Consider the following 20080-nt stretch of genomic DNA (forward strand, 5'->3'; position numbering starts at 1 on the left):
TCATCAAGATAGCTCACCACCAGGTAGCTCATCAAGGTAGCTCACCTCCAAGCAGCTCATCAAGGCAGCTCGGCACCAGGTAGTTCGCCACTAGGTAGCTCACCATCAGGGAGCTTCACTTCAGCCTTTGAGTCACCAACCACATGGGAGCAGACGAAATGATAAGGTACTTAAACAAAAAATTTGATATGTGACCGGAAATGGTAACATCACTTGTGAACCAAGACCATTTAATTTTATACATCTTTACTCCAAAGGCTGTGTTTGGTTGCAGTGCAAATTCACTTGCACTGATGCAAAATTATGGTAGTGCAAATGATTTGGCTGCTAGTTTTGATTTATTTTTTTTTTGTTTTAAATTTTATCTTATTTTGTTTGATTGCATTAAAAATGAATTAAAAAAGATATAAATCAGAATAAAATAAAATCTAAAACAAAATTAAAATAAAATTTGCATTTGCACTCCCATACATTTTGTATTACTACAAATAAAATTGCACTGCAACCAAATACTAAATTAAGATGGAAGTATATAAATCTAAATGTATTCGTCATATTTTTATATTTCTATCTTTACTTGTGACATACTGAACATGCCATATAGGGTCAACGGTTCAACAAGATGTACCATTGACCGAGTCAAGGGATTTTTGTAAAATAACGGGTTGAAGGTTGATCCGAACCGGTACTCTGACCAGATTATTAAAATATCGGTCTGATCAATCGGTTCAACAGCGAGTCGGAAAAAAATATGATTACGGTGTATGGCGCTAAAAAAAGTAGGATGTGCCCTAATCACTAAGTAAATAATCAGACGGTAATTATCAAATTTATAAGCAAGGAACAGGTATTTCAGTATTTCACTCAAAAAATGTGAGGTGCCCAGCAACACTACGCGTCGTTTAAATTTTGGAACAGAGTCGCCGTTTGTGTTGTTGAATAACAAATAAATAAAAATTATTAAACAAAAGGCATTTTCTATGATGCCGGAATGGCGAGGTACCAAATAGCTAAAAGAACTTTGACCAATCGCTCGGCCATCACAATTCACAACCCTACCTGAATTTTGATTAATACCAGTTGAATAATACCGGTTGATTGGCCAACAATTTTAAGTTATTGTACATTTTCGGTATCATAGACAAAATAAAATATCTTTCAATTTCATCAAGTCGAGGTTAAGATTTTCACGAAATCCGTCGTTTCTTTTCTTTTTCCTTCTTTCTTCATTTCTCCTGTCTTCAATTACCTGTCTACGCCATACGCAGAGAGGCGAAGAGATTTTCGTTGGTCTCTTAAGAGGAGATGGCTTGGAGGCGCCTTCTCACGCAGGTCAGTTCAATTTTCTTGTTAAGTCCGAATTAAAAGATTTATGAGTTGTTTTCTTTTTGTTTCCACTTCTCATTTGTTTGATGGGTTCTTTGACAGTGAATCTCAGAATCCTCTTCTCTTATTTTTTTTATTTCATCTTCTTATCAATGTTTCAAGAACCCTAGTTTTGACATCTGTAAGTGTTTTTTGTTTTTTTTTTTTCCTATAAACCTATTTTGCTTTCCTTTCTTTCTTATTCAAATCGATACCTTATGGGTTTTCAGTCAAGGGAAAGTCGCAGCGTTTGTCTTGGGACGTAATATGTAACATTATCAGTTTGAATGGGGTGTTAGTGATTTTTCTATTTGATTCCCTGGCTGTGTACTTAGTGCTTAGTTTGATGCCGTGGTGATGTTTATTGGCTGTTCTCGATCAAGAAATGTGTGTTGCTGGTTCCTTTTCAATAGGCCCATCTGTTTGTTCTCTTTCACATGAGCATGGTAAATGAGCTATAGATAAAACATCCCTGGATAGAAAGTATGCTTATTGCCGAGAGTTTCACCCAAATCCAATGTTAGGGAGCATTAAAAATGTGAGGGAGATCCGGGGGCAGTGTGAGTTCAATTCCACTTTTACAATTACGAATAAACTTGTGAGGAAAACTGGTTTTGAAAACCACGTCAGTATCCAGATTCCAGACACTTTCATGAACCAGTTTATGTTTCTGTATTTATTCTATTCATCTGTTGTAATCCTGAACCGGTTACTGAAACAGGTTTCCAGGCAGCAACCAGAGTTGCAGCAATTCAGTTATCTCTATGCTAGACATAATCCCCTTGTACAGAAGCTTACTGGTGCTGGAGGTATGTTTATGTGGTGGGAAATTATTTGCGTTGCCATGTATTTTTTGTTTTAATTTTTAATCTCTTTGAAGGTAATGATTTTGTATATACCACTGCTTCTATCTGTTATTCTTCTTTCACAAATTGGAAGCATCCATATTCACTTCACTGAACTACCTTTGTTCAGTATGTGTTCAATTTTAATTTCTTATATCACGTTAAATGCTTTCAACTGGCACAGCTTTTACTCATAATTTTCAGATGGATTGAAGTTATTCTTCACTCATTTTATGCATTTTTTTTGCTACAATGTAGGTAATACCTCTAGTTGTGACTTCTTTTTATAAAGAAAGATGACAGGATTATAGTGTTAGAATCTAGAAGATGATTATGTAAATTGATGTTACAAAGTGTATGGATATGACCCCCTCCAAAAAGTAAAAAGAAAACTGAAATATGTAGTAATAGAGATACCTTTTGAGAAAAAAAGACCCATTGATGCCTGATCTAGGAAGTCTGTTCACAATAGAGTTTACCTCCCTGGTAAGAGTTGAGAGTCTTGGGTTCATTTTCTAAGCGCAGAGTCTATAATCAATCCCATCATCTAGACCAAAACATAAGCGATTTTTTTTTGAGAAAATGATAGCTTTCATGAAAAAACAGAGGATGTACAAAACACCAGCCAGAACAAACCCAAAACCCAAAAAATGAAATTACCAAGGATTTACTAAGGCATTGAGGATTCACTATGCAAAAAATTCCTCCCCACTCCAGGGTTAGCTAAATAGTTGGCCATTCTATTCAGCTTCCTAGTAATCCATCTAAAATGACAAAAACAGAGGGATTTCATAAAGAAGAAGCTGAATCTCCAAGGTCCATCTTTTAAATCCTTCATCCAAGTTGATGACCATTTTTGAATCTCCTTCCACCACCAAATCAGTGAGATTCAAATTAACTGCAGCTCTCAAACCCACAAGCAAGGCACAAATTTCTTCTTTTGCTGAGTCTATTATACGAATTGGCCCACTAAATGCCCAAAGCAGTTCACCATTAGTTTTAATAATTTTACACCCAATCCCAGCCTGGCCCTTGTGGCTCAATACTATTCTGCAACTGCCATCAAAATGAAGAATGATGTCCACTGGAGGTCTGGGAGAAAGGCTGGGGGGACTAGAGGGCACGGAGCAAGAGGAGTTTAGAACCTGCCATAGATTTTTGTCCAAGTCTCCAAAAGAAATGTCTCTAAACCAGTGATTTAAAAGGCGTGCCTGAGGCATGCCTAGGCGCATAGGTGATGCACATTTTAGGGTAGGCGCCTCACCTAGGTCCTAGGCGCAACCCTTTCAAAAGGCGCACACCTGGTGCGCCTTGTGCCTTAGCCCAGGCGTGCGCCTTTCGAAGCTTTGAGAACCCTCGATTTGGTAATGTTGTTCATTCATTCATCCTAATAAATATCTTCTTAAAAAGCAATTTAAACTATAAAATCATTATTTTTTTGTGTGGGAACTAAGAATTTAAGACCTAAGGTGGACTTGTTTGGGCTTGCCTCGAGGGGTGTGGCGCAAAGGCGGCTCGTAGAATCAGGAACGTAATATGTTTTACATTACATTAGCTACTTGAAGTAATGCAATTGAGAAAAAAAGAGATTGTGGGTTTTGTATGCTTGACTTTATTTTTAAATTCTCATTTGAATATGCTTTACATGTTATATTTATGTATTTTAATTTTAGATAATAGGTTTTTTAAAGCATTTATTTTAAAATTTAAGTTTATTTTTTATTGATATTATGTTCAATAATCTTTTGATTTTTTACCTTTTTCTAACACTGTTCTAAACAACTTGTGATCTTTCAACCAGCCATTGATTAGGAAAATGATTCTCGCTTTCAAGTCTTCCAAGGGAGAGCATTTCCCTTCAAAAGCTCTTTTACTTCTCTCCTCCTAGATGCTCTAGATTACAGCATGAGTCACCACCTTCCCAAACAATCTATCTCTATTTTCCAACCTACAACCCGGCCTTGTTTGAGAAAATCTTCAACTTCAAGAGGTGGAGCCCAGGAGAAAGAGCTATTACAGAAGAGGTTGAGGAAAAATTGCCAAAGGCTATGATCTACATCTACTTCACAATTGATAAGAAGAGGACCACGAGATTCTCCTTCCTTTAGGCATAATAAACACATGTGAGGGGCCAAATATAGATGACCTATTCTCTTCCTTAAGATTTTGTCAAAAGTATTTATGTTGCCTCTAACTGCCTCCCATATAAAGAAGCAAACTCTAGGGGGAGCCATGGAGGGCCAAATTCTCTTAAAAGGAAAAGAGGAGTTAATGGACCCTACCACCAACCTTATATAAAAGGTTGTTAAGAAGCTCTGGGACAATAAAGACACCGAAGAGAGAGGAAAGGAGGGAGGAGATGGGTTGAGATTCGGTGTTAATTAGAGATCTACAAATGTTGAAATTGAAGGAGAGGCCTTGTTCTCCTCTAGAGATGTTTGATGAGACGAGGGCATCCTTATCTTGGGAGAGTCTAAAGAGGTCGGGGAAAGAGAGACAAAGGGGTTGTTGTCCTAGCCAAAGGTCTATCTAGAATTTTCTGCAATTACCGTTTCCTACAATATATCTCAAGAAGGGCACAAAAAGATCAAAGTGTGAGACAATACCTCTTTCCAAGGGCTGAAGGTGGAGGCTCTATTAAGAGATAAGTTGCTATCCTAACCATTTCTATTCCTTCAATATTTACTCCAAATGACATAAGCCCAAAGACTATCATGCTCCGGAGGGAATCTCCACAACCAATTACCCAAAAAGCAATATTTCTCTCCAAAAAGTGCCCCAAACCCAATCCTTCCTTTGGCTTCAGCTTGCACACCTCTTGCTAATTAATTAAATGGTCTCTCTTGTCACCTCCACCATCCCAGAGGAAGTCTCGTTGCGTTTTTTCAATTTGATTCTTGACTTTAATCGAAATCTTAAAGACAAACAAAAAGTGGGAACCAGTGATTTAAAAGGTGTGCCTAGGCACACAGGCGAGGCACACAGGCGCCTCGCCCAGGTCTGCACTCGGGGCCCGGCCACTAGGTTCAAAAAAAGCAAAAAATGTACAATTTTCAAATTGCTAATGTTGTTCATTCATTCATCTTGATAAAATATCTTCTTAAAAGGCAATTAAAATTATAAAATCATTATTTTTTGTGTGAGAATTAAGAATTTAAGACCCAGACATGGACTTGTTTGGGCTTGCCTCAAGGGGCGTGGCACAAAGGCGACTCTTAGAATCAGGAATGTAATATGTTTTACATCACATTAGCTACTTAAAGTAATGCAATTGAGGAGAAAAAGAGATTGTGGGTATTTACATGCTTGAAAATGTTTTATATGTTTGATTTTATTTTTAAATTTTCATTTGAATATGCTTTACATGTTATGTTTATGTAGTTTCATTTTAGATAATCGGTTTTTTTAACCATTAATTTTAAAATTTAAGTTTGTATTTCTTATTAATATTATGTTTAATATTTTTTTTTGCATTTTTGGATTTTTTTTTCCAATTTTTTAGCTTTTTTTTTTATTTTTTTTGTATTTTTGCGCCTTGCTTCAAAAAGGTGTGCACCTTGCCTTCGGTGCAAATTGGCCCTTGCGCTTTTAAAACACTGGTGGGAAGGCAAATTTGACAAGGTTGCCTTAATGAGTGTAAGCCTACCTTCTTTGGAAGGATAATTTCTCTTCCACACATCCAGTCTTCTTTCACATCTCTCAAGGTCAGGATACCAAAAACTAGTGGATCTTGGATTTCCACCCAAAGGCAGCCCAAATACTTAATTGGCTAGTTCTCCACTTTGCAATCTAGAATGCTTCTTAACTCTTCCAACTTTTCTTGAGAAAGATGAAGCCCCACGATGCTGCTTTTGGCCATGTTACATTTAAGACCCGTAACCTCCTCCAAGTATCCTTGAGAAGATCCATTAAAAAGAATAGTGAACCAAGCTGACTTGATGCAACCTTATATCCATCTAATCCATCTATCACCAAAACCTTTTAGCCTCAACCAGATTATAGAATAGGGATGGATTCTTGAATCCATAATACATATACAACTAGATTTTAGAATGCATGCTTTATGATCCTTACCAATTTAGTTGATTGATTATGATTCTATGAATCCCCAACTCATTGGTTAGTTGACCTATTAATTATTTTTGGTATTTTATCCTCAATGGTATAATCAGAATTTTAATGTTGTTCATATGCCTAGAATTTTTTTATCAATATGCCTGAAAATATTGAACTCATTGAAAAACATAGAAGTCACTGCTAGAGTTGAAAAAAAAAACTCTTATGTCTTATCAATAAGTCTGAAATCATCCAATAGTACAAAACATTATGCCCCAAGTTTTAGTTGAAAGTTAATCTCTTATTCTTCTCTCTGAACACAAAGGCATATGCTTGAGAAAGAGTCATACTTTCTCTAGAAAGGATGTGCTGTCTGACAATATCAAATTCAGGGTTTAGCCCAACCAACAACTCAAAAACTTTATTCTTCTCTACCAATTTTTGATAGGTTGTTGCATCCTTAGTGCTCTCTCAAACAATAGTCTCTAAGTGGTCTATCTCTTGCCAAAGTGTCTTCAACATAGAGAAATACATAGCAAGAGGTCTATCTCTTTGTTTTGTATTAATCACCTGGTTCCTCAACTGATAGGCTTTGGCTACATTTTGTTTTTGGGAATAGGTCTCAGTTATACCATCACAAATCTCCTTTGTAGTATTAGCCTACAAAAAGCTTTTACCAATGTGAGGTAACATAGAAGTTCACAGCCAAGACATCACCATGTAATTCTCTTGCACCCACTAGGAAGAATTTGTATCAGGCTTCTTTTCCTCCCCAGTAATGTACCCCAGTTTTCCATGAGCATCAGTAGCCATTTTGGCTGATTGTGCCCATTCTAAATAGTTTGTACCATCCAATTTAACTGTGGTAATAATCCCAGATCCCAAAGGATCACTAGCACTTCCTACACCTAGGCCTAGGTCACCTGCTGACTTCTGTTTAGCACTTCAACATATCAACTCAATCAGCTTAAAATAACAAAAGGATCAGGTGGAAACACTCCAAGATCAGATCAATCTCACAAAAAGAGAGCGCTTTTCCGGAAGAAGAAAACCCTACCTGGAGAGTAATCTCCCTTCCCACATATTGAGAGAAGAAGGAGAACAGGGTGTTGATCTCTCCAGGAGGCTCAGAAAAGCTCAGAAACTGAATCGACCCCTATAAAAACTCCAAGATGTCTAGAAAGGTTTGAGCGCCCAACACCAGGCCAAAAACAAAGAGTCCAACTTGACCAGGACTCTTCCATGCATTCCATTTCTTCCTGATTTTGATGTCAAACCACAAATCACCTTCTTGATGACTGAAATCCACAAGAAAAATCCAAGAACTGGGCAATCTAAAGCAGATTGATCAGCGTTCTATTCCCTCATGCAGTCGACTGATCTAGGACTGCATGGATCAGCCATAAGGAAGCCTGACTAGGCTCTGATACCATGTAGAAATCTATAGAAATTAAAAAACTATAGAAAGAAGAGAAAGAGATGAAAAGTTTTGTGAGAGAAGAGAAGAAGAAGGGAAAGGATGGAGAAAGGAAGAGAAGGCAATCTAATACGGCCACTCTCTTCCATTAGTATTTATACTTTTAAGTAAAAAATATGTACAATGACAGACATGCCCTTAATAGGGTGGCTGATGCAAACAACTTAAAAGAAACACAAAAAATCACTGTTCTAACAACTACTAAATAATGGGCTGTTGTTCCAACTTAGTAATTAAACAAATAATAAATAAAAAAAGCCAAAAAACTGTAACATCCTCAACAAAAATGTCATTTTTTTGTTGGATAATTAAGTGACATAATTTGTAGTTTATGGTTTATAATTAGCATGTAGCATGTAGGTGGTGTTTGTCATGACATCCTAAATGGACTTTTTCTTTATAAAAGGGCTTCTCCAGAACATAAGAAGCCAGAAGCTCAAATTTTTGGCTTCTTTTAAATGTGCCTTTTTAGCTATTTAGGGGTTAAAGAGTGCTTTTATGTTTTTTTTTAATCAAACACCATTTCCATGTGCTTTTGGCTTCTAATAATCAATAAGCCGCGGAGGCACTTATTAGAAGCCATCCCGAACACAGTCATAATTACATAACATGTACATACTACATAAATACGTGTCTGTGTATAAAACACCTGGAAAAACCTGGCTGCTTTATCATACTTAACTTACAAAGAGAGATCCATCTGCCCTTTAACTTTGATAAATGGATTGATAATAGTGGGAGGACTGAAATGTGCCTAATTTCTTATTACCTTATACAGAAAATGGCACTGGTCAATTAGTTATGTCCTGATTTTTTAAGGCAATTTTCCCCATCCAAAACAATAATATTATTTCGATTCTCCTAGATGTTTTCCCTTGAAGTAAATTATACATTAAACAACATATTGTTTATTAGTTTAATAATTGATTGACCTTATAAATTTGTACTATTGTTTCTCTCAAAGTAAATTGCAAAGTAAATGCCATTTTTCCGAAGAATACATATAATTGGTTCTCTCTCATTAATAAAATTTAAGGTTTATTGATAAAAAAGATTCCATATAACTGGGATCATGTTGGGTAATGGCCCCTTTGAGATGAGTCAGTCTTGTAGCCTTGTTGCTATTTATCTTGTTTCCTGTTTTTGATAGGAAACATTAACTTGCATGATTTATTTGAAGTCTTTAAGGAATTCTCAAACACACATATTGTTGGACCTAGAGTTAATGCAACTTTCTTGGCCTTGATCCCATAAAAACTTGATGCTAGCCATCCAAAGGACTTCTGTCCCATTAGTTTGGTTACTAGTGTCTACATTCTACTAGATAATTGCAAAAGTTCTATCGTTGAGGATAAAAGTAATATAAGGGGAGATTTCAATATTACCTGTTTTCTAGACGAAATGAATGGGAGTAGGGGAAGGGTCACTACAAGCATGAGAAAATTCAATGAGTTCATAGAGGCCTTTGAACTAAAAGATTTTCCTCTTGGGCACTCTAGTTTTACTTTGTCTAACCTTCAGGCTAATCCAATATTGGGAAGAGCACTGGATAGACTTGATGGAAAGAACCTTGCCTAGAATTACCTTAGATCATTGGCCAATATGCTTGTTTCAGAGGAGAATTGATGGGGGCCCATCCCTTTTTAGATTTGAAAACATGTGGCTTACCCACCTAAAATTTAAAGCTGAGGTTCGGGAGTGGTGGGATTCTCAGGCCCAACCTTCAATTTGGGAAGGCCAAAAGTTTCTAAAGAAATTGCAAATGGCCAAAGAGAAAATAAGAGTGGAACAAATTGAAACTTGGGAGATTGGAAGAAAAGAAAGCAAGATTGATTTCTTAGGTCGAGGAGATTGATAGGAAGGAATTGGAAGGATCCCTCTTTGATTGTGATTAGACCTGTTCACGGGTTGGGCTTTGGGCCCAACTTTACATTGTCTTGGGCTTGAGCTTTGGGTCAGGCCCATTAGGATTTTGACAAAAGCCAAGCCCAAGCCTGACCCATGAACAAGTCTAATAGTGATAGAGACATGAGATGGTCTTTGAAGGAGTTAGAGGCAACTCTCCTATAGGTAGGAGTACAAGTCGGGCGGGTTGGGTTGGGTTTATGGTCAACCTAGGTGCTGCCCTAAAATTTGATGCACTCAGATTGGACTCGGATTTTCCCAACCCGAGCCGAGGCCGCATTGTAATTTGATGCACTCGGATTGGACTCGGGCTTAGGCCGGGCTCGGGTTGGTCAATGAACCCAATCTAAAATTATACATATACAAATGTATTTATGCAAATATATATACATATATTCGTGTATATATGTAAATATGTATACAAATGTTATATATACAAATATGTATGTAATATATATGTATGTATGCAACATTTACATATATACACATATTATGTATAAATGTATATAGTTAGGTCGGGTTCGGGCTACCTAAGGGCTAGGCTCGAGCCCAGCCCGAAAAATAAAATAAAACCCAACTTCTTGGGCCCAAGCCTAGCCTGAGGACCAAAAATCCAAGCTTAGCTTGTGTAAAATTTAGGGCTGGGCCGCTTCGGGCTCGGTTTGGGCCCGCCCAAGTTGCACCCCTACCTACGGGAGGAAGTTTGCTAGAAGCAAAAATCCAAAGAGAAATGGATCAAGGAGGGCGATGGTAATACGAGATTCTTTCATGCCATTGAAAATGGTTAGAGAAGGAAGAGCCTAATCACTTCTTTAAGTTTGGGGGAGACTGTGATCATAGACCAAAATAAGATACCCATGACTTTTGTAGAACATTTTAGATCAATTTTTCAATGACCTTTGAATGAAAGATGGTCAATTGATGGCCTTGATTGGGAGGCTTGTTAGATAGTGTATGCCCTTAGCTTCAATCAGATTGATGTACTTATTGTCATTTATTGTAAATGAATAAAGTACATAATTGATTCATGTTATATTGGTGTGTTTCTGTGTAATACCCTTAAACTGGACACTTATGAGACTCGTGTTAGTTTAGAATATTCACAGTCGTCGGATAGATCTGGGGAGATTTATCTTGCCAAGGATGACACTGATGTGTCGCCAAGTTGGTTGGGTTGGCTTGTCTCAGCTGCTAGGGTGAGACCTGAGGTACATGCAGTGTGGGTTTTCTTGAAACCCAGAACTGGACCAATTTCCAGTATTGCCCTGGACCTTAGAGATAGATGGGCAAAATTGGAATGTTACACTTGACCCCTAGACTCGATTATGATACTGCACTAGGTGTCGAATTGGGCTGTCTTTGATATGCCAATCAGTGAGATCTTTAGAGGGGGTCAAAACCTGGGTATGTTGGTACTGTCCGAGAATTCACTTGAGTGGGTGATCATAGTGACAGGATCAACCCCTTTGTTGGACAAAGTGAATGATCGGGGAATGCACTCTTTCTGATGGAAACCTAAACTGCCGACAGTGGATTTCAAGTGTGTTTGAAATTTGTTTTGCAAAATATATTTATATAGAGATATACATATATATATATATTATGGTTTCAAATTGTTTGCAAAATGTTTTAATTCCCGGGATCCATGTGAGTAGAGAGTGCAACACCATTGAGGGTAATACCTGATGGGCTAATCTTGCATATGCTCACAGTCCTTGGGCCTTCATAAGATGGCTGGACCCAAGGACCATTTAGTGTAAATGTTGGGCCCATTAAGAGCCCATGGTGATGGACTTAGGGGTTCACTATGTCCTATAGTGAATTCGGCCAGGCCTTGTAACAGAGGCTGGATTGAACCCATGTGGCTGATGTGTAGATCAATGCTAGGGCCCCACGCCATACAAAGAGAGCCAAGTTAGCCAACATATTAAAGGGTAAGTGAACTTTGTGACTTAATGGGCATAAAGCCCATTTCGAACTGGGCTTAAGCCAGTTAATTAAAAGGGGGCAAAATCTGATTTATAACCTGATTAGGATTAGCTGAAGGATAAGATAAGTCTTATCCATTTGAGTGTCCAGATCCAAATATCAGATTTGGATCAAGAAACTCTCTCCTAATTGGATTAGGAGGCTGATCCAAAGTAGGCTATAAAGAGGGGGCGAATTCCTCAGTTTAGACACACTCAACAACCTGCAGAATTCTTAGTTCTTGCCGCCCCTACCCAGTTCGATTTCCACATTGGAGCTGATCAAGAAAGGTTCTTGATATTGTTTATTGCTGGAAGAAACAATTCAAAGTCGTGCTCACCAGCCCTTGTTTGATTCTTGTTGAAGAATTTAGGTTGTTGCTGAAGAACCATCCTGCTGATCCTGCCTCACCATATGCTATGTCATTTTCAGTAGAGGCGGGGTTTGGTCTTCTCTTTGGGCGTGAACACCTACGTTGGGAGTTATTGTTACTTCTTATCAGGTATATCTCTCTCTTTCCTTTTGGTTTCAGATCTGGTCTAGTTTTGATTCAAGAATGAACTTTGAAAATGCAGTTTTCTAAATCAGAGAATACGATTCCCGGATGGGAGAGAGAAATTTTTGAAATTTCGCCCAACCTTCCTGCAGGGTTCGACCATCCATATGATGGATCTCCCATCCCTTCAAGGTTTTGGGGAATGATCAAGTAGAGCTCCTAGAAAGAAGCTTTGAGGAGGAAATTAAGGAAGCCATTTTTTCAATGGATAGATCAAAAGCTCTAGGCCTTGATGGTTTCACAATGGCCTTTTATCAGGATTCTTTGGAGATAATTAAAGCTGATTTGGTTAGAGTCTTCAGGGAATTCCATGGATTTTGTCAGTTCAAGAATGAACTCTACTTTCATAGCTTTGGTCCCTAAGAAAATTGGTGCTGCTCACCCTAAGGATTTCCATCCTACCAGTCTAGTTACGAGCATTTACAAGATAATTGCTAAGGTCCTGTCCCTTAGAGTGTAGAACGTCATTCCCTTTATTATCTTTTAGTTTTAAAGGGCCTTTGTTCAGGATAGGCAATTTGTGGATCAAATTTTAATTGCTAATTAGTGTGTGGAGACCCAGAAGAGATTAAGGAAGAAAAGAGTAGTGGTTAAATTGGATATGGAGAAAAGCCTGCGATCTTGTGGATTGGGAGTTCTTAATTCATATCATGAGAAGCTGTGGCTTTTGATAGTTGTGATGTAAATGGATTAGAGGTTGCTTACAATCTAGTCACTACTCAATTCTTGTCAATGGTTCAGTGGTTGATTTTTTCGAAGGGTTTCAAGGTCTTAGACAAGGTGATCTACTTTCACCCTTCTTGCATACTTTGGTTGCTAAGGTTCTTAGTAAATTGATCTCTAGAGCCAATGGTTTGTGGTTGATTAAGGGCTGGTCAGTTGGGAGGGATGGAATTCAGGTAACTCATCTACAATTTGCAGACGATATCTTAGTTTTTTTTTTGTGATGGGGACTGTAGTGAGGGGGTGGAAAATTTGATGTTGGTAGTGAATCTCTTTGAGAGGGTTTCTAATTTGATGATCAATTGGGGTAAAAGTTTATTGGTTGACATTAATATGTAAAAAGATGTTTTAGGGGACTTGGTAGGCCATTTGGGATGTGAGAAAGGAAACTGGCCTATCAAGTATCTAGAGTTACCCCTTGGTGACAACCCCAATTCTTTGAGGTTTTGGACTCTAGTGGTGGAAAGGTTTGAAAAGAGATTAGCTGGGTGGAAGAGAAACTACATTTATCTGGGTGGGAGAATTACTTTGATCAAATCTACCTTAGCTAGTATTCCTGTCTACTATATGTCGGTTTTTAGAGTAAGCTGTTGTGAGAAAATTGGAAAAGATTATGAGAGATTTTTTTGTGGGAACCTGGGGAAGGGAAGAAAGATCATTTGCTGAGTTGGAAGGTGACAATATCAGAGAGAGAGAGAGAGCAACAATTTGGTGGGTGTGTCAAAAGTGATAGTTGACACCCAAGGAGTGATATTTATATTAATAAGATGGACAAATCTGCCATTAGTATACAAAAGATAGTGTACAACACAAACTACTGTACAAGAAAGAAAGTAAAAGTACAAAAATAGCCCTCATCTAACTCTCTTTATCTCTACAGACGAAGCTAAAGACAGAAGGAGATTGGGAATTTCAGAATGAAAAATATGGCTTTGTTGAGCAAATGGCTATGGAGATTCCCGTTAGAAAGTGAAAGGCTTTGGTTCAAAGTAGTAGCAAGTATTCATGGGCTGTCAAGTAATGGATGTGATGCTGGATGTCTTCATAGAGCTACTTTGGCTATCCCCTGGAAAGCTATCCATGATTGTCTTTCTACCTTCCTCAGTTGCATCAGGTATAACTTGGTTTCAGGTCAGAATATTAGGTTCTGGGAAGACATTTGGATTGGGGAGTCCCCTTTGATGGAGAACTTCCCCTCTCTTTATGCTCTTTCCAATCTCAAGGGTAAAGCTGTGTCTGAGTTCATTTGCCCCCCTCCTCATTCTAATTTAAACTGGAATTTGGGCTTCACTAGGAATCTCTGAGAGTCTGAAATCCCCTTAGTGTCTGCTTTGCTTCCTTTGCTAAATCATGTGGTTCTTGGGGATGGGGGTGTGGATAGTAGGGTTTGGACCCTCAATTCAGTTGGGTCCTTCACTTGGAACTCCTTTTTTTACTTCCTTGTATCTTCCTTACCCTCCCCTTCTCATACCTTTTCTATTAAGGAAATTTGGTGCTCATCCAACCCTCCTAGAGTTGGTGCTTTTTGCCGGGAAGTGTATCATGGCTGCATTAATACCTGTGACAAACTTCAAAAGAAGAGGCCAAACTGGTGTTTGTCCCCCTGACTGGTGCTGCTTATGCAAGCTTAACAGTGAGACTGGAGTTCATCTCCTTCTTTCCTGCCCATTTGTTGGTTGCAGTTGGATTCCTCCTGTTAACTTGGGGAGAGTTGTTTAGCCCTTCTGCTTGTGGCTGTCCCTACTAGGAGGGGCAGATTGATGTGGAAATGCACAAGGGCAGCAGTGGTTTGGACAGTTTGGGAGGAAAGAAACTCTAGAATTTTTGGGGAGAAGGAAAGAACCAAGGAGTCATTGATTGAGGTCATAACCCTAAGAGTTGCTCAATGGGCCAAGACCTCGGATCTTTTCTCAAATTTTAAAGTTGATGATTTCTTCAGATCTTGGGGGGCGATAGTTGCCTCTTCTACTAGAAGACAGATTGCAGTAGTGGATTGGTCACCTCCAGCTTGTGGCTGGTTGAAACTAAATTTTGATGGAGTTGGTTGGGCAACCCAGGTCCCTTTGGAATTGGAGGGGTGTTTAGGAACGAGGAAAGTAATATTTGTGCCTTATTTTCAGGTCCAGTTTTTTTTTTTTTTGGTATTTAATACAACACATTAACAATTCATAGAGGTAAGTGGTGTTAGCGGGATTTGTATTTTCAGGTCCAGTTGAGGAAAATTATTAGCTACAGCAGAATTTTTAGCTGCTGTCTATGGTGTTGAGAAAGCCAAGGAATTGGGTTTTGAAAGGTTAATCCTTGAAGGGTGTTCCAAAGTAGTGGTGGATTGGTAAAGAAAGGGGATGAAGTCTCTTGCCATCTAAGGAATGACCTTAGGAGGTACAAATGGCTTTCTAGGGACATGTCTATTCAAGTCCAATGGGTTGGAAGATCTGCCAATTGTTTGGTGTATGGTCTTGCTAAGCAAGAAGTGCAAAGACAGTCTATGTTTTAGGCTTAGTTGTAATGCTTGGGGTTTAGACATAGGGTGTCTATTTGTATCCTTGACAACTTCTTGTTGTACTTCATTATATTTTCTTAATGAATTCATTTTCTGAGTTGCTGAAAAAAAAAGGCATTTCTCCCCTCCCTCATCAGCCAGTTTCAAGGTGTAGGTACATGTTGATCACCACAACCGCAATAGCGTAGAAGGTGCTAAACCAATGCTATTGAGACACCTGTGACGAGTTCACAACTCGACACAAAGCTTCGACGAGATCAAAGCCTACACAGAGTTGTGTTGAGCTCAAAGCCTAAAACGAGCTTGCGATGAGCTCAGGGTCACCACGGACCTGCAAAAGACTCAAAGCTAAGGTGCCGAAGATGAATCCGAAGTTGCCAGGGATCTGCGATGAGCACAAAACCATCGCGAGCCTGCAATGAGCTCAGAGCCATCGCGAACTTGTGATGAGCTCACGACCATCACAGGTTAGTAACAAACGAAGAAACACGATGACTGGCCGATGTCACTCGTGACAAGATGCCCAATAAGATTAAAAGAGACACGTAAGACTAGTATTGACATCAACCATGCCACATCAGCTTAGGAGACTTGCAAAAGGAAGTAGCATACGTGTATTATGAGAATCCTCATATGAAAGGAAACCTCATGCTGGAGAGATCTCATAAAACACATGGCGAAACCTTAGTAGTGTCCCCCTGACAACTAACATCGAATCAAAGATTCCCATTCCAAGTGGGAGTCAAACTCTTTTGGCTCCTTCCTTTCGGGACCTCGAGATCTCTACCTATAAAGGGAGACGTAAATCATAACGAACTTAACATTCTACCAATTAGAGCCCTTAGCCTACCCTTTGCCCTCAACCTTCCTTCGTCGACCTCCGTACGTAGCCTTACCACCACACTTACACAGGGAGCATTTGTGCAAGGAAAACAAATAATTGATCAAATCCTAATAGCTAATGAATGTGTAGAGGGGATGAAGAGGTCTAGAAAGGAAGGATTTGTGTGTAACCTTACCCTATGCCATAGTGGACTTGAAATTTCTTATAGAAGTATTGCAACAACGAGGGTTTAGAGAAATATGGTGCAACTGGATGTTTGGTTGTGTACGATCTTGTCATTTCTCTATCCTTGTTAATTGAGTGGTGAAAGACTTTTTCCCCGCTTGCAGAGGGTTAAGGCAAGGTGATCCCTTCTCACCTTTCCTTTTTACTTTAGTGTTGAATATCTTTGGTAGACTTCTCTCTAAGGCAGATAGGGAAGATGAATTTAGTGGTTGGAGAGTGGGAAGAGATAATGTTCCAATTACTCATCTTCAGTTCGTAGATGATATCATACTACTCTATGAAGGGGGAGACATTAAGAGAGTGAGGAGATTGAAAGATTTGATTAAGAAGTTTGAAAAAGTATCAATTCTTAAAATCAACCTAGATAAAAGTTGCACAGTAGGGGTTAATATGGAGGAGAATGACCTGAACTTGGTAGCAAATTGCTTAGAATGTCATATCACCCCTTGGCCTTTGACCTATCTAGGGCTACCTCTAGGTGGCTAGGTGCAAACCTGAAGGAAAGCAACTTTTGGAACCCAGTTGTAGAAAGATGTAAAAAGAGATTGGCTGCTTGGAAGATAAATTATATCTCTTTGGGAGGTAGGATTACTCTGATAAGATCAACATTGGATAACTACCCATCTACTCCCTTTTCGTTTTTAGGTTTCCACCAAGGGAAGAAAAGAAACTGGAAAAAATTATGAGAGATTTCCTTTGAGAGCCGGAAGAGACCGTGAAAGGTCACTTAATAATTTGGGAGGTTGTGTGTAGAAGCAAGGAAGAGGGTGCTTTAGGTCTTGGGAATGTAAGAAAGAAGAATACAATTCTCTTAGGGAAATGGTTATGGAGAGGGCCTTTAGAAAGGGAAAATTTGTGGGTTGAGATAGTGGCTAGCATACATGAGAGATCGGAGAATGGTTGGGATGTTGGTGTATCATGAAGGGCTACCTTGGCAGCATCTTGGAAGGCAATCCATAGCCTCCTCCCTTAATTCCTCAGGTATATCAGGTATGATTTTTGCTTAGGGAATTTAATTTGTTTTTGGGAAGACATTTGGTTTGGTAACTGCATTTAAAGGTGTCCTTCCCTCTTTGTTTTCTATCTCTTTGTATAAAAATGAGGTGATCTCCAATTTTCTTGTCCTTACTTCTTTGCTTTTGAGTCTTAATTTGGATCTTGGGTTTCGACGGGGGTTGAGGGATGAGGAGGCCACTTGTTTGTCAGAGCTTCTACTTCTTCTTGATAATGTTTGCTTGGAGCTTTCTAAACCAGATAGAAGAATTTGGTGCCCAAGTCCTAAAGGTTTATTCTCTTGTGCATCCTTTTTTAAAGCTCTTTCTGGGCCCTCTTCCTTTTTATCCTTTCCTTGGAAAGAAGTTTGGTTTTATCCGATTCCCCTTAAAATTAAGGTTTTTTTTTTGGGAAGTGGCTCTTGGGAAAATTAACACTCTGTATTCATTGCAAAAGAAAAGACCTCTGTGTATTTCCCTGAATTGGTGCACTCTATGTAAATCTGATGGTGAATCTTGTTACCACTTACTAATCTCCTGCTCATTTGCTAAAGAAATCTGGGATTGGTTTTTCTCTTTGTTTGGGTGCAGGTGGAATATGCCAATGGGGATTAAAATGCTGTTTGATCAATCTACCTTTGTTTTTCCGAAGAGAAGGGGAAAAATAATGTGGAGGTGCACTAGAGCAGCAATAGTCTGGACATTATGGGAAGAAAGAAATGCCAGAACCTTCCAAGAGAAGGAAAGAAGTAAACAACAAATTATGGACTATGGAGTGTATAATGACCAAGGTTATACATTGGCTACAACTTTGGACCTAATCAAAGCTTTATCCTTTGATGATATTTAGAGGAATTGGAGTTTGGTAGCTTTTAGCTCAGTGCATAAAGTTAAAGCAATGATGGTTTGGACACCTCCAATTGAAGATTGTTTGAAATTAAACTTTGATGGGAGCAGTCAAGGCAACCTAGGTCCATCTGGAATAGGAGGGGTTATAAGAGACAAGGAAGGAAATTTAAGGGCCATCTTTTCATGACCAATGGGAAATGGAGCCCTACAAGGCACCTAGATTGCAAAAGAGTTAGCTGTGGAGAAATTGGTGATAGAAGGGGACTCCAAGGTGGTGGTGGGTTGGCTAAAAGACCCAGATTCAGTGATTTGGTGTTACAGAAATGAAATGAAGAAATTCAAATGGGTAACACAACATATGAATTTAAGTATTTAACTACACAATGGGTGGGAAGGGAGGCTAATGCACTTGCTGATTCTCTAGCTAATCAAGGGGAAACTAGGGATCAGATGTACTGGGCCCATTTGTAAATCTGTAGTATTTCTTTGTTAAAGAGGGGGGTTGCACCTCGCACCTCCCATTGGGATGCTTTTAACAGACTGCTATCCTTTGCTTCTAATGAAATTTAATGAATTTTATTTATAAAAAAATTATAGAATATTAGAATTACAGCTGTTACCTTCCTTAATAAGGTGGCCCCTCGTAACATAATAAAATTACAAACATGCCCAAAATAAAGTCTCCCTATTAACCCCTTTCTTTGCTAAAGCATCAGCCAAATCATTTGCTGACCTCCTAACCCAATTAAACTGTGCTCCAAGTTCCCTTGTCAAGTTCATTATTTCCCTTACACGCTGTCTAAGGGACCAAGTGCCCAAATTATTTGTTTGCATCAAGCCTACGACCAATTTTGAATTCCCCCCCACTTTATACTGTTAAAATCCCAATTGTTTAGCCAATTTGAGTCCTCGAAGGAGTGCCATTAGTTCTCTTAGTGAGTAACCCATCCCTGTTGGGCGAGAGAAAAGGGCCAAGACTGAACTTTATTAAAGATTATAAACAGATAAAAAGGAAGACATGGGGAGAGGTAAATACTCTTAATCCTCCCCAGCAAATGCTTAATTGCAACAAAGCCTTCCCACCCCTTGTTTTGCAAGTGTATCTGCAAAGGAATTAGCAGTCCTCTTTACCCACAATAGTTTTATTTGCATGTCCCTAGTCAACCACCTAAACTTCTTTTTTCATTGGCAAATTTCCATATTTCATTCTCCTCCCATTGCAGCCAGCTTATAACCAGTTTAGAGTTGCCTTTTTTTTTATCAATAACAGAAATCAATTTATTAATGGATAATAAAGTTACAAATCCGGGTAGAGGTAAAGAGGCTTAACTCTCCTGAAAAAGAAAAAAGAAAAGAGGATTACAATGCAGCCCAAAACATCTGTTCCCTTCCCACCCCTTGTTTCGCCAATGTATCCGCAAAAGTATTTGCAGTCCTCTTCACCCATTGAAAGAACTTCCATCCCCCTAGTTAACCAGCTTAGAACCAACTTTGAGTCTCCTTCAGCAATTAGCCTATTAATATTCATCTCCTTTGTTTTTTGTAAACCTTCCATTAAAGCACATATCTCAGCTTTGAGAGAGTCACCTTTTCCAATGGGGCCTGAAAACAAAGCAATCACCTTTCCATTCTCATCTTTGAACACCCCACCAACACTTGAGGGCCCAGGATTACCTTCACTACTGCCATCAAAATTTAATTTTACACACCATGGGCCTGGTGGAGGCCATAAGGGAGAGGCAACTGATGAAAGAGGAGCAGAATTTGCCACT

At 38.8% G+C, this 20080-nt stretch overlaps 1 protein-coding gene across 2 annotated transcripts in view; it reads left to right on the forward strand.

Moving 5' to 3' along the window:
- Positions 1–984: 984 nt before the first annotated feature.
- Positions 985–20080, forward strand: part of FTSH4 (FTSH protease 4) — a 40118-nt gene continuing 21022 nt past the window's right edge. Inside the window, exons 1-2 of one of the 2 annotated variants that reach the window (XM_010263786.3) lie at positions 985–1332; positions 2087–2174. In XM_010263786.3, coding sequence (XP_010262088.1) covers positions 1306–1332; positions 2087–2174 — 115 coding nt within the window. In that variant the 5' untranslated portion in view covers positions 985–1305. The remainder of the gene's footprint in view (positions 1333–2086; positions 2175–20080) is intronic. The other variant, XM_088892812.1, reaches the window with a different exon arrangement.

The sequence above is a fragment of the Nelumbo nucifera genome, chromosome 8, assembly GCF_055504915.1.
Source record: "Nelumbo nucifera cultivar China Antique chromosome 8, China Antique-T2T, whole genome shotgun sequence".
NCBI lineage: Eukaryota > Viridiplantae > Streptophyta > Magnoliopsida > Proteales > Nelumbonaceae > Nelumbo > Nelumbo nucifera.